We start from the raw sequence: 13,015 nt of genomic DNA on the forward strand, positions 1-13,015 counted from the left end.
GGATTCTCCGTCAGGGTCCGTGGTAACCTTGTCCTTATCTCAGTACAGAAGGATTGGATTGCCAACAAAATGGCCGCCTTGCTATCCTGGGGCTCTGGCAATGGCTGCGATGGGCAGGATGGCTGCTCCACTGGGCCCTCGTTGTCGCCATCGTCGCTATCTGCGATCACATCAGCAGGATCCTTCCCCTGGGATCGAACCTCTCGTTGAGGCCTTTCACGGTTTATACCAGATCCTCCTCGGAGGCTGAATCCGAGTCCGTAATGGCCACCGGCCCCCCCCTCTTTTTCCACCGGGGTTTTCACGGGGGTCTTAACGATGGGCTGGAAAGAGGATTCCTCCGTGGTGGCAGGGAAACTCTGGGCCCCGAGGCTGCCTCCACTTGCGTAGTCTCTGCCGGCTTCGCCAGGGCCACTGCGACAACCTCGATAGAGGCCTTTGCCGGGTGGATCAAAGCCCTCACCACTTTAGGTGCATCCTGGGCCTTCGCTTTGGGGGGAGGGTCATCGCTTCGCTCCCCCTCGGCTCCCTTCGAGATCGACCGGGGCCTCTCCAGAAGCTTACCCGGGTTCTCGGACTTCCTCTTCCCTGAAGCAGAGCGCTGGCACGCGATTGATCGTGCCGGGGAAGTCGCGCCCTGCTTGGCAGCCGAAGAGCCCGATCTTTCGGCGCTCCCGGTGCCCGAGGACTCGCGGTGCTTGGCCTTCTGTTGGGCTCCCGTCGCCGGGGCGCCCTCACAGGACATAGAAGACCGCTCAGACTTTTTCTTCGCCTTCTCACCTGCTGTGCCTTTCTCCAGCCAGGTGGCGAAGCGGGAACGATGAGCTTGCTTGGTCCGTTCCGACAGGTTCTTGCAGAACGCACAGTCCTTTTCCACGTGCGTCTTGTCCTCATGAAGGCAGTAGAGACATCTCGAATGCTCGTCCCCCTTGAAAACATTTTGCAATCCGCATCCCGGGCAGCTCCTGAACAGCTTGGATCCGGGAGTCGAGCTTCCCTTGTCCTGGGCCATGTCCGTTGAGGTAGGCCTCAGATGTTCTGGAACCTCCAAGAAGCGTAACTCGACGAAAACTTCACCCTTGAGGGGCATAGAAGAATTCCGAAACGGGTCCCCGTTATCGGAAGTGGAAACGGTGGAGCTTGAGGCTCGATTAAACCGAAAAAAATGTTTAAAAAAGTAAAAGCTCGAGAGTTAAAGCACGAGGACTCCCAACACTTGAACGTGCAGTGAAAATCTGACGATGGCTGCCAGGGGAGGGGCTTAGGGAGAGGGCAGTCATTGGCTGGGGGCAGTATGACCCAGAGATCAGTGATTGGTTACTACTAAGAAAGACAGATCAGAAACGAAACTGATACTGATTTTTTCTTTGCCGAGGATTCCTAGCCTGACGACGGGGACTATTCATGAGCAAGTGAATCCATGCCAGACCCCATGCTGGAGAACCAGAGCGCTCCATTAACCAGAGAGACCCGTTGATTCACAGACAGGAAGATGCATGGGACTTAGTATTACATGCCTTCATCCCTTTAACTTTTCTTTTGGAAACCACTCTGGTTATGGCCTCACGCTTCCAGCAGATTTTTGGTGGGGACCCAGGATTCGATCATTAAGGTAGGCTTAGCCTACACCAATCCATGTGGCCCGTTTGGCTTTAAAGATGGTCGAGAACCTCTTTTGGCAGATCTGATGGCTTCACCAGCAGCAGAAAGAAGAACTCATCATTGGACCCTGGCTGAAGGTACAGTCTCCCTTATATCTTCCACCAGTAAAGGAAGGCTAGGACCTCCAGAGGGAAGCAAAATCCCTCCCCTAAACATCTCCCAGGGAACAGAGGGAGATACTGAAACCAGAGGACCCTCTAGCAGCTCCAGAATCAATACCCTGCCAGTACCCAGCGTGCTCTGCTAGGCTCTGCAGCAAGCTTCCTAGGTGGGAAATGCCCGAGTCTCTGAACCCTAAACCAAGGACAAGGAAGCTGCCTGCAACACTCCTCAGCTTTGGTCCGTCTGCCTTAAAGGACGGCACAAGCCCAGTGAAGAAGCTAGGAGTAAAGTGCATCGACTAGCATCTACTGATTTCCACCTTAAATGACATTTTCGAGCCAGTCTAGTCCTTAGAGCTGTAACAGACTAATGCTTGTTACGCCGCAGTTGCTTAAAGAACCGCCGACCAGCACTGAGAACGATTCCTGATCCGAGCCACTTTGTAGGCCAGCCTGCACTCGGCCATCCAGCGTGGCTCAAACTATTTGCCACCTGATGCCCACAGTTGTCTCCCATCTTGAACTGTCGCAGAAGCTGCAAAGTGCCCTGAAACTGGCTCGACCCTGTCGAGCACCAAGAACACCTACAAGCACAAAGAACATTATGGTTCTGTCCCTCTGGTCCTTCCCTGAAGGCCCCTAGTGGCATTTTACGACCTATTTCTCCCTTTGTGCTGAAACCAAGTAACTTTGAACTGTTGCGATTAGCCAGAGTGCATCCCTTTTCCTTCTTTGAAACAGTCTGTCCTCTGCATTCCTTTACAGGGTGGGTTGCACTTCGTAGTATGCTAGAACTGTCTGTTGTGAAAATAACAAAGTAGCTATTTGTATACAACCATGTCTGGACAGTGCCTTTTATCATTGGGTAATAATTGTATTTTTGCTGTGTTGCAACTAACCAACAATCCACGACCTTTCAGAGATATGACTGCTGTTCCATCCACGTTACCAAAATTGGAAAAGGAGTTTTATAATTTGCTTGCGTTTCCAATCTGTTCGGATCCTGTCTGGTGTACTAGAGGCGTGGGGCCGACTGACGGTTTAGAAACTGATATTCATGCCTAGACCACTGGTGTGCTGTAAATTGATTTGTTACAATGGGGCCGTTTAGAATTGCAGCCATTTGCTGGGACTTCACGAGGCTCATGGATTTTTCAAAGAAACCCTCCTCACACACCATGGGAGTGTGATGTGGGTCAGCTGGCTGCGTGGCTGAGCCCTGCCAGACCCTTATCTGGCCTGTGTGTGTAGCTTGCCTCTGTGCAGCGTACCAACAATGAAGGTACAGGGTAAGCCGTGCATCACGTACACTTGATCCTAGGTGTGAATTCGTGCTCTGGCATGAAGGGCGTACTTCCCTGTGCGTGCTCAGGTTTCAGATGGCGCGCCTCGTGCGGTGGCGCCATGTTGTCCCCTGGAGCCGCCATCTTGTTTGACTGGGCAGGAAAGCACTGGAACCTTCGCATGCAGGCGCCCCCCTCTGGACTAGATCCGGTCTTGGAGCAATGGCCTTTGGGAGCATTCCCGGCACCAGAACCTTGCAGTCCCTCAGCTCAGGACCCTTAGACCCCTGGTGAAATTGCAGAAATAAAATCAACAAATAAATATGGAAAGCTAAAGTTCCAGGAGAAAAGCAATCACATGGGATTACGAGGGAAAAGGCCTCACCCACTAGCGCAGTGAAGTAGGTCTGCTCCAGTTGCCGTGGGAAAGAGGACTGGGGCGAGGCACAGGAGGGCAGAGTCAGTGGAGCACATGCTCCTGGTACCACGCCTCCACACGCATCTAAATTGAAAGGTGAAAGGCTCTTTGTGAAAAAGGGTTCTGTTCCTGTCCCTAGCGAGGGACAGCCTAAATAGGAGTAAGATAAATGCACGGAAGATTTTATGTCAGAAAGGAAATGAGAAGTAGGTATGGAGTTTATGATGTTAGCATGCCTGTAGTCAGTGTAGAATGATCGAAGCATAATGCGGATTTAAAAAAAGGCAAATGCTACACGCTCCTGCTAATAAATTTATACCCCATGTTGGTAGTCCTTGCAGGGAAGCACTGAACTTAGTGTTTTCTCGATGGGCTAGAGATATGCTCAATCATACACCTGAACTGGCGAGGCTCATCTGTTGTGTTTTACTGTAACCTGGCATACCCCAAAGAGATAGATCTGGTATTGCCCAGCTGACTGTCAGACGTGATAGAGCCCAGATTGGACTGTGAGCAACGTGAAAGAGGTGGACACAGGGAAAGAGAAACCAGGTAAGTGGGACACCCATCAGTGTGCCATACTTACAAGGCCACATGCTGAAGAACGAATGCAGTAGGAGGAAAGTGTAATATTCTAATCATATTTTAATAATGTATGTATGTAGGAGTGTGGTCCTGTACAGGAGGATGTGTGCTTAACATCACTGTCACTATATAAGGTTAAAGCATACTTAGTTTGTTTAGCACTTTATGCCACAGTAAGGCCACTACATGACACCAAGGCATGGGGAGAGAGTTTTTGAGGCTGCAGGCCAACGATGAAAGCACCACCCAAGGGACAGCGCTGAAGGGCCACTCAGCCACGACTGGAAACCAATAGCCAGTTCCATAGCAGAGATAAATTCATGGACATAAAGACATTTACATGTTAGGGTGGCCTGACACCTGAAGGTTCCCTTGCAGAGAAAACAGTCCCAAGGCTGTTGCCCAAGTAGTCATTGGCCATGACAACAAACCAAAGAGGATTCTTGGTGTGTTGTGGAGACTAGGCTCCTATGAGGAGGGTTGCTGGGCTTCTCTGGGAATCTGAATGTAGACTATTCCTTTACAACCACTTAGCTGATTCTGCAGTTAGAGTTAGCATAACAGGGGGGCAGTACAGAGAAACCAAATTACTTTGGGAAAATAGTTCGGTTTACTTAGCAACCTGCTCTTCAAACAGCACTTAACATTTGCCAAGACAAATATCATTTTTGGAGGATAAGCGAGTAAGAGGTAAGTAAAGGTGCAGGTGGTGGAGGTGGGCCATAATCGCAGTGCCAATTTTACTTGGCCAGCATCAGAAAACAGGCTGATTCCTGGGAGATGTTTTGCTATTTTTGAAAAGTGAATGCTCTGTGTGTGGAAGAATAACCAAGTAGGCTGCGAACGGGATAGAAGCAGTGTAGTTTTTAGGTACAAAGTTAATACATTTGTATTGAAACAGTAATTCGCTCCAAAAACGTACTCCCAGACAAGAGAAAAAAAAATCGTTCCTTGTGCAGTGAGACCTGCCGTCAGCTGGCATTCAAATCAAGCCTGGAGAACACTGGCACTGTGAGAGAATAGATCTGGGATTAGCGGTAGCTAGGCCCAACGCCGAAGAACAGTTCAGTGGTTCAACTAAGCATGAAAGTAAGTTAGCAAAAGTATGTAATTGTGCAAAAAGAATCGCAGGTCAGCAGTGGGTCCATCTTCAAAACATAGCAGGGCCGTTTCCCCATGTCATTGAAATTGTTCATATTGCTTGTATTTTGAACGGTGCTGGTTAACCAGAGCAAAACAAAAGCAGGAAATCACTGCAGCATAAGAAAGGCTTTAGGCGACAGAAAGCTTAGAGATTCATGGCTGGAGACATGGTTTTACAAAGACGTTACTGGTAATATAGGTCACCATAGGAACCAAGAAACTCGAGCAACGAAGCATAACCTCCAACTCCAGCAGTTCTAGGCAAGAGGGTGACACGGAAAAATCTAAAACGATTTTCGTTTGTTACACTCGGAATGGATTTGCAATGATAGGGCACAAAGTCAATAGCAACGCATAACTAGCAGCAAAGAGAATACTTGTGAAATAAAATTACCTTCACAGACTGGACAGCATTCACCTTCTGGCACATAGTACCGGTCACAGTGCAGCTCCCCACACTGCGCCGAGAAGCAAATGGAGACGCCACCTTGGCAGCGGCAGAACCTGCAGGCGTCCATCCGAAACATGTCCCCATCGTAGTATTCCACGTTGTTAAAGATGCAAGCTGGCTTGGTCTCTGGAAGAAATCCAATGAGACATGGGATCGTCATTTCATGAGAGAAGGCAGATTTCCTGTGCTTTTAAGGATTTCTGCATCGTTTATACTACAATACTCATCCCCCATGAGGGTCCATTTGTATAAATATTAAGGGACAGCGATTTATTATTTTTAGTTATGTGCAAAAAAGGGCAAGTTATTTATCATAGTCGCAAATATACCCATAGTCCATGCTATACACTTCTGGAATATCTTTACAATGGGAAGGGAATTGGAGCATTGGGTATAGTAAACCCACTTGTTTTTAAAATGTAAGGCTAAGTGCATGCATTGTGCTCTGTGCCCGACCAAGCTACTACAGACACTACCCCTCCTCTACCCTTGCCAGTTGATCTTTTTCCATCTATCAGGTAGGTTCTAACAAAAAATGTCATTTAGCACGGCTGGAGGAAGGGTATGTGTCAGATAGGAGGCAATAGGCTAGGAGAGCACAAGTCACTATGTTGAGTAACTTGTTCTTACTCCTACATCCTGCCCATTTTCCTCCATACTTGTGGGCCATTAAAAAAGAAGGAAGAGACCCCAGCCTGGTTGGATCAAATGCTAATCTTAGTCAAAAAAAGTTGTGTAGACGCATCTGACCAAATCTGGCAGACTTGGAATGGACATCTGACTGCACATGATTTTGGAAGATGAGAGTTGAAGCCTTGGCTCTGACTGAACAAGCATCAAGGTCTTTAACAGGGCAGATTGTCTGGACGTTGGAACATTTGATTTAGCATAAAACCAGCCAAATACATCCATAGGACAAAAAAACCTTCGCAAAGCAGAGACGTCCTTAGTCCGGTCAAGATGGAATCTGCAGACACCAAAAGAGTGCTGAATCTTCTCCGAATCCAAAGAGGTATTCAGAAAAACAGCAAAGGCACAGATCGTGCAGCTCACATTAAAGTCAGAAGAAAGAAGAAAACAAATGTCAGGGGCATTCAAAGCACAACTTTGCCTTAATGAAAAACCATGTACAGCTTTGTGGTTGAGAGGGCAAGGCATTCACTAACCTTGCAAGCTGAAGTGACAACCATGCCATTGCCTCGTATCGTTTGAGGGCCAATACAAAGAATTATGTGCAGGCCCCATGAAGGGTGACAGGGCCGCACTGGAGAAAGTAAAAGGCTTTCAAAATGCTGCTTCACACCAGGACTGGAGTGGGAGGGGAGTGGTGGACAGGTTTACAGGGAACTCTGGAGATTTCTTGGTGGACACCTGCCGCATGGGCCGCTTGTGAGGGTTCCCTGGTTTCCTGCTTCTCATATATTGGCTCCCGTCCACAACACACCCTTCCAACTCTTCTCCTTCCCCAGCATCCATGTGAGGTACAGAATTCATTAAGATTTCGGTAGGTTTTCCTGATGGTTATTTTTAACAAATGTTTAATCTTTTTATAGGGACAACTTTGATTTAAAATGATCTATGTATTTATTGCAACGGCCGAAAATGCAGATTTTTTTTAACACTTTACACTCCATATATATGCGGGGGGAGACCCCCCCGCAGGCCCACCCCATATTAATATTATACTCTAAACCCCTCCACATATATATGTGGTGTAAGGGGGGGGTTAAAAAAAATAAGTCTGCATTTTGGCCGTCGCAATTCCCAGGTCGACATCTTTGTATGATTCCCTTTAAAATGTATCATTTGGCCCCACATTTTCTTGGGCGAGAGCACCCCGATCCCTACTTAGAGAGTCTGGTCTTCCTTTATACATACCATTGCAGTTTATTACGGGCCATTAGGAAAAACATTTGCAGGACCCCTTTTTGTCCCAAGTCCACCTCTGGATAAGGAGTCTTGAATTCTGGTAAATCCCAGGGCTACATACTACAAGAATCCACATTGAAACCAAACTAGACAGCTCAGAGATAACATAGGAAAGTATAAAGTATTAAGCCCAGGCGAGAGGCTTCTGAACTGCTCAAGTGATATCCATGGCTTGTGGAAACGGCTCAGTTGACCTAAGATCAATTGATCAGGTGCCAAGCTACCAAGTTCAGAAACGGAGAGGCGGAATGCAACATCCAGCCAATTTATTTACTCAAAAGATTTTTCTACAACAGAAGACAAAGGTGGTAGAGGCAATAGGTCACAAGGTGTAAGAACCAGAATTTGGCCTGCAAGCTCTGTGTGATCAGAAACTGCAAACCATTTGGGCTCTTTCTAAATTGTAGGAGCATTTTGCCTGCGAGGGATTAGAGAAAACACGCATTGATCTATGTAATCCCAAGATATGGGCAAAATGTCTGAGACCTTGGCCCATCCATGTAGCTTGTAAGGGGCACTTTTTGTTCCACTGCTTGGCACATAGAACCATGGAGGATGGCCCCATTCCTGAAAGAAAACGGACTATATGCAGGGTGTAGTTACCACTTCTGGTTGGTGTATGACTGCCTGTTCAGTTTGCCCAGAGTCTTGTTGACCACTCCTACAAGACAAGATTCTTGAAGAAGGACCTCTTGTGCGAAGGTCCACTCCCACAATCAGATAGACGGGAAGCACACAGGGGACTCTGTGCCACCCTGTTGCCAGCTGATTTAGATTATCACTCTGGAATTGTCAGCGAGGAACACCACTTGAGTTCTCAGCCACAAGCAAAAATGATTTTATGGCCAGAAACACTGCTTGAACTTTTGATTTTCTCCACCGGGTTCCATGCCAACTGCAGTTCATTCACCCTGAAGTCCCACACAATGGACCCCAGCCAAACTGGGACTAGTCCACTGTGAAGAAAACAAAAACAAAAAAAAGTTATTTTCAAAATGAGCTTCCCGAGATATTCATCATCATCATCTCCTAAGTAATAGGAACTTTGGTAGACTGAGCCTGTAGAACTTGGTTCCAGTGCCTAGTCAAATATAACTACATGTGCCTTGGTTCCCGTGTGCAGACAAGAGGTAGCTACTTATGCTAAATTTTGAGCTTTGCCAGTGACACCACTAGGATGCACAAAACCACTAGGGCCGCGTAGGCGGTCGACCCACCAGGTAATTGTGTAAAAACTGGAAAGATCATAACTTGCCTGCAGACCCAAAATTCTATTTGCTGAGGAGAGAACAGATGCAGTCCTCCTGCCCAATTCTTAACCAATGAAGTTTAGTCACTGACTGGGGTTCAGGGTACATTTCTTTTAGTCTTGTACACCACATCCCACGCTAAAGAAAAGGTTGAGTAAGGACTGAAGTGTTCTCTGGACCTCTCAAGTTGTGAGCGTGAATAATTTAGTCATCATATGCAAACAGGGGTTAATGTGTATTCTGTGATGAATCGTGGGATCAGATCACTTCTCCCCGTGGGGGAGCCCTTAACTGCGAGGTAAAGCCACTACCAGATGCTCCCCCTAGGGGTGGGAAACAGCAGGAGGTCCTCACAGGGAGTTATGTCCCTCATGGGAATGGGGACTTCCTTCCAAGGCGGAACTCCCCAACCCTCTTACCTTTAAGTCACAAAAAATCCCTACGATCTGTAAGAAAAACCTCTGACAGTACCACTGTAGGTTATTGTGACAATTCTACCTTTCTTCTTATAAAACCTAATTGTTTTATGGAAACACTGAAGGAGTTATATAAACTACTTTTTCATGCGACTTACAAAGTACTGAAAAGAGGTGGCCCGAGCAGGCCTGAAGAGTGCATCATCCATACAGATGATGGACTTTGACATTGCGCTGGGGAGGACACAACTACCGACCATAAAAACAAAAGACTGCCCGAAAGTGAACCAGGGAAACCAGAGAAAAGCCAGCGTGAAGACACACCAGCTCAGGCTGTTCAAACCCAGCAATCAAGACTCGGAACGGAGAAGCAAGTTCTCTGTCGAGAGGATAATAATAATAATAATAATAATTTGGCATTTATATAGCGCTACAAACCCTCAGGTATCTGAGCGCTGCTTATTATTACCCATGGTGTGTGGTGCTCATTTATCGACCTCAGAAGGATGAAAGGCCGAGTTTGGCCCTGCCGGGATTCGAACCTGCGTTAGCAGGCTCTGCACGTGTGTCAAAGCGAGCGCTCTACTCGCTGTGCCACTTGACCGGCTTGTGGATAGAAGGTCAGAGGAAGCCTCGGGAGCTAGAAGGAGGCCTGACCAAGGTAGAAGGGATACTCCGGTTAACGGTGGCGTGACCTCAGTGAGGTGGACCGGTGTGTCACTTAACAGCGCTGAAACTGCTGAACCAGATTCCCTGCAGAACCAAAGCAGCGTAGAGAGAAGCGAGAAAAGAGTGGCGACAAACCGAATCGTGGCCCCAACATCACAGGAAGAACCAGCGACATGGTCCCAGGAAGAAAGAGGTAATGGGAACCACAGTAGAGTCTTGGGAGAGAGTAACAAATGTATCAGGAGTGATCTCCCTCATCCTGGAAACTCTTGCAAAGCTGATAAAAGCCTCAGGAGTAATCTCCCTCGTCACAGTGGTTGGTGGAGAAGTGCCAATAGTGACATTATCAGTGAGAAGTGCATCATGAGTGATCTCCCTCGTCTCATTAATTGTTGTAAAGCTGACCAAAGCCTCAGAAGTAATCTCCCGCTTCTCAGTGATTCTGGCAAAGATGACCAAGAACTCTGGAGTAGTCTCCTTAGCAACAATACTTATGGTAACAGTAAACAAAATGAAGCAGGAACATTTCAATTAACTCTGGGGAAAGCCTGGAGAAAAGTATAAAGCGTAATAGGAACTGTTAAACAAGTGTCATCAAAAGTCAAGTGAATCAGGAGAAGGAGTCATTCTTCTGGCCTCCCAAAACCGTTTTATTTATTCAGACAATTGCCAAGGATATTGTCAAGTCACTCAACTATTGGACCAGGAGGAGGGAGTCATCCTCCTGGCATTCTATATCTTTTTAGAACATGAACTTTAAGTTAAGACTTTTTAAACACAATCGCCAGTGTGGATACCAGTGAACCAGGAGAAAGGAGCCACCCGAAAACGAGCACCCAAGTTTCTTATTTAGGTAGGGAATACCCGTTAGGGAGAGTTCGGCCTTTTTGCTTATTTGTTTATTAAAAAGCATTTATCCCATGCCACCCCTTTGTCCGATTCCTTCCTCCTGCACGCTACAATTCCCATTAGCCAAACACAAGCACACTGTGCTGATGCTATCCAGAAGTGACGCAGAGTGTTCTGTTTGCATTTCTGGATATTGCCAACCGGTCTTGTAAAGGAGTGGGATGTCTGTTTTTGATTTAATTAAAGTGGGAAAAAATGAAGATGGGAATTTCGAATTTTTTATTTAGCATTTTTAAATTGCTCACACAGCCCACGGGCATCGAGGCGCTGTTACAGGAATAGTTTTTTTGAATTTTTTTTTATTGCTTAATTGTTTCTTTTGTCTTAGTTGCGTTATTTATAATGGGGGTTTCCAAGCGCGGACCCGGGGATCAATCCTGTGTTGCTACGTGTCGTCTTGTTTCCAAGGCACGCACGTTGCCGCTGAGCTATCCTCCTTTCCTAAGGACAACCAGACACGTGGCCATCTATTTGCACATTCTTTTCTTAGTGAGCATTTCATTGGTAGATGAGTGGAACAACTTCAGTCAAATGAGAGCTGCAGAACTTCGGCTTGCACATTAGCTTAGTATTTAGCGCCCTTACACAGGGTGGTCCTCTAATATCAACCCCAAAGCATATAACAGAACCTCTCCATGTCAATTGGGTGTATATAAAAGCTCCATATATCGATTCCTACTTCTTGCGTTTCTGCAAGGCTCAACTAGAAGTGTTATGGACTATCCAAATGCAGGTCTTCCTTAAAATCAGCTCGTTTCTTCCAGAGCTTTCGACTGCAATCTGGGTGAAATCGGAGACAGAAAGCATTCATAGAGCACCTCCCTGGAGTTGGTCCCTAATTGATCAGCGTGCACAGTGTGCCCTTGCACCACCTCAGAGATCTTGAGTGGTAGGCCTGCACAGGTCCTACATGCATGCACCAGATGTCCTGAAATGGCGATCTTCGGGTAGAGCAGTGGTCAGACACCATATGACTGGGACACCCCCCAGGTATGGCAGCACAAGGGAACTTATCATCAGGGTGGGATACCGGAAGAAAAAGAAATCCAAATAGGGTTTAAAAGCCTTCATGAACACAAAGACAGGCAATGGGAGTAAAGCAGCCAGGGGGTGGTTGGAGTTTGGAGTAGAGTTTCCCACAACAATTGAGTGGATTGCCAAGAACTCTCACCAAATGTGGGCGAGTATTGCTGGGCCAAAGGAAAACAAACAAGAACAGCCAGGTTCAATGTTGAAAATAGCCTGTTGCAGGATCTGCAGGAAGACAATACCCGTGAGTGGAATAAGCACAAGAAAACCACTTTTAAAGCTTGGGTTTCCAAATGAAAATAGAAAAAATATTCCCTCGTATGCACCAAAGGAGGCCAGTACCACAGGCGTGGAGACACGGTCTAGAACAGGACTGGGCAGTAAAGTCAGCAGGCACAGTGGCAAAGGCACGACCAGGAGGCGAGCACGGTGCATACACTACAGTTTCCATTTTTTTTAAAAAGAAGGGTTTTTGCTCTGCAAAGTCATCTCGGGTGAGGCACGTATCCCCATAAGTAAGGAGGGGATCGGGACAGCACGCAGGATTTATTGAACGTTTTCAATGGTAAATGAGATAAGTAATATGTAATAGCAAATGAGCAGCAAAGCACAACCGCAAACATGGCATTGTGTTTACAGCCATTGGCAAAGAATGAGAATGGCACCGCTATAAAGCACTGGCGCGTAACAGCAACTTTCCAACTCCAGAGACCGATGCTTTGCAATGTCTCTAGAAGCATGTAACTCCACGGACACCCGCCATTCGAAGCAGTAGCAGGGCATGTTGCATTTCTTAAGCATGCTACTCATCGTAAGATGCAGTGCAGCTTTTAAATCTAGAGCCATAGCCATCATGTATTAATCTTGTTGCAGGGCCGAGAACTTGCAGCTGTGCCAAAATACTCCACGTCTGTTGCAGCATTCCACACCACACCGACCGAGACAGCAATAATTCATGGATGTTTTGAATTGCTCTAAGGTGGTCTCTAACTCAGTGGCAAAGTCTTGCAGCCTTGTGTTCTGAAGCCAACAGTTCCAAACTACCTTCAGATAGATTTATCGTGAGACATTACAAGAATATTTACTATACCAGTGTTACTGCTGGTGTTTTTATCTGTTTTATAGTATTGTTTTAATGTATTAGGGGCCTAGGGGTGGTTTGCCCCAAGC

The 13,015-nt window shown here is 46.9% G+C and overlaps 1 protein-coding gene across 4 annotated transcripts in view; it reads right to left on the reverse strand.

Moving 5' to 3' along the window:
* The window catches only part of CRIM1 (cysteine rich transmembrane BMP regulator 1), a 1,425,558-nt gene that overhangs the window by 547,564 nt on the left and 864,979 nt on the right, over window positions 1-13,015 (reverse strand). For all 4 annotated transcript variants that reach the window (XM_069607924.1, XM_069607925.1, XM_069607923.1 and 1 more), the window contains one exon: window positions 5,587-5,769. In XM_069607924.1, the coding sequence (XP_069464025.1) occupies window positions 5,587-5,769 (183 nt within the window). The remainder of the gene's footprint in view (window positions 1-5,586; window positions 5,770-13,015) is intronic.

Source organism: Ambystoma mexicanum, chromosome 4q (genome assembly GCF_040938575.1).
Source record: "Ambystoma mexicanum isolate Mex_15411 chromosome 4q, UKY_AmexF1_1, whole genome shotgun sequence".
In the NCBI taxonomy this organism is placed as follows: Eukaryota; Metazoa; Chordata; class Amphibia; order Caudata; family Ambystomatidae; genus Ambystoma; species Ambystoma mexicanum.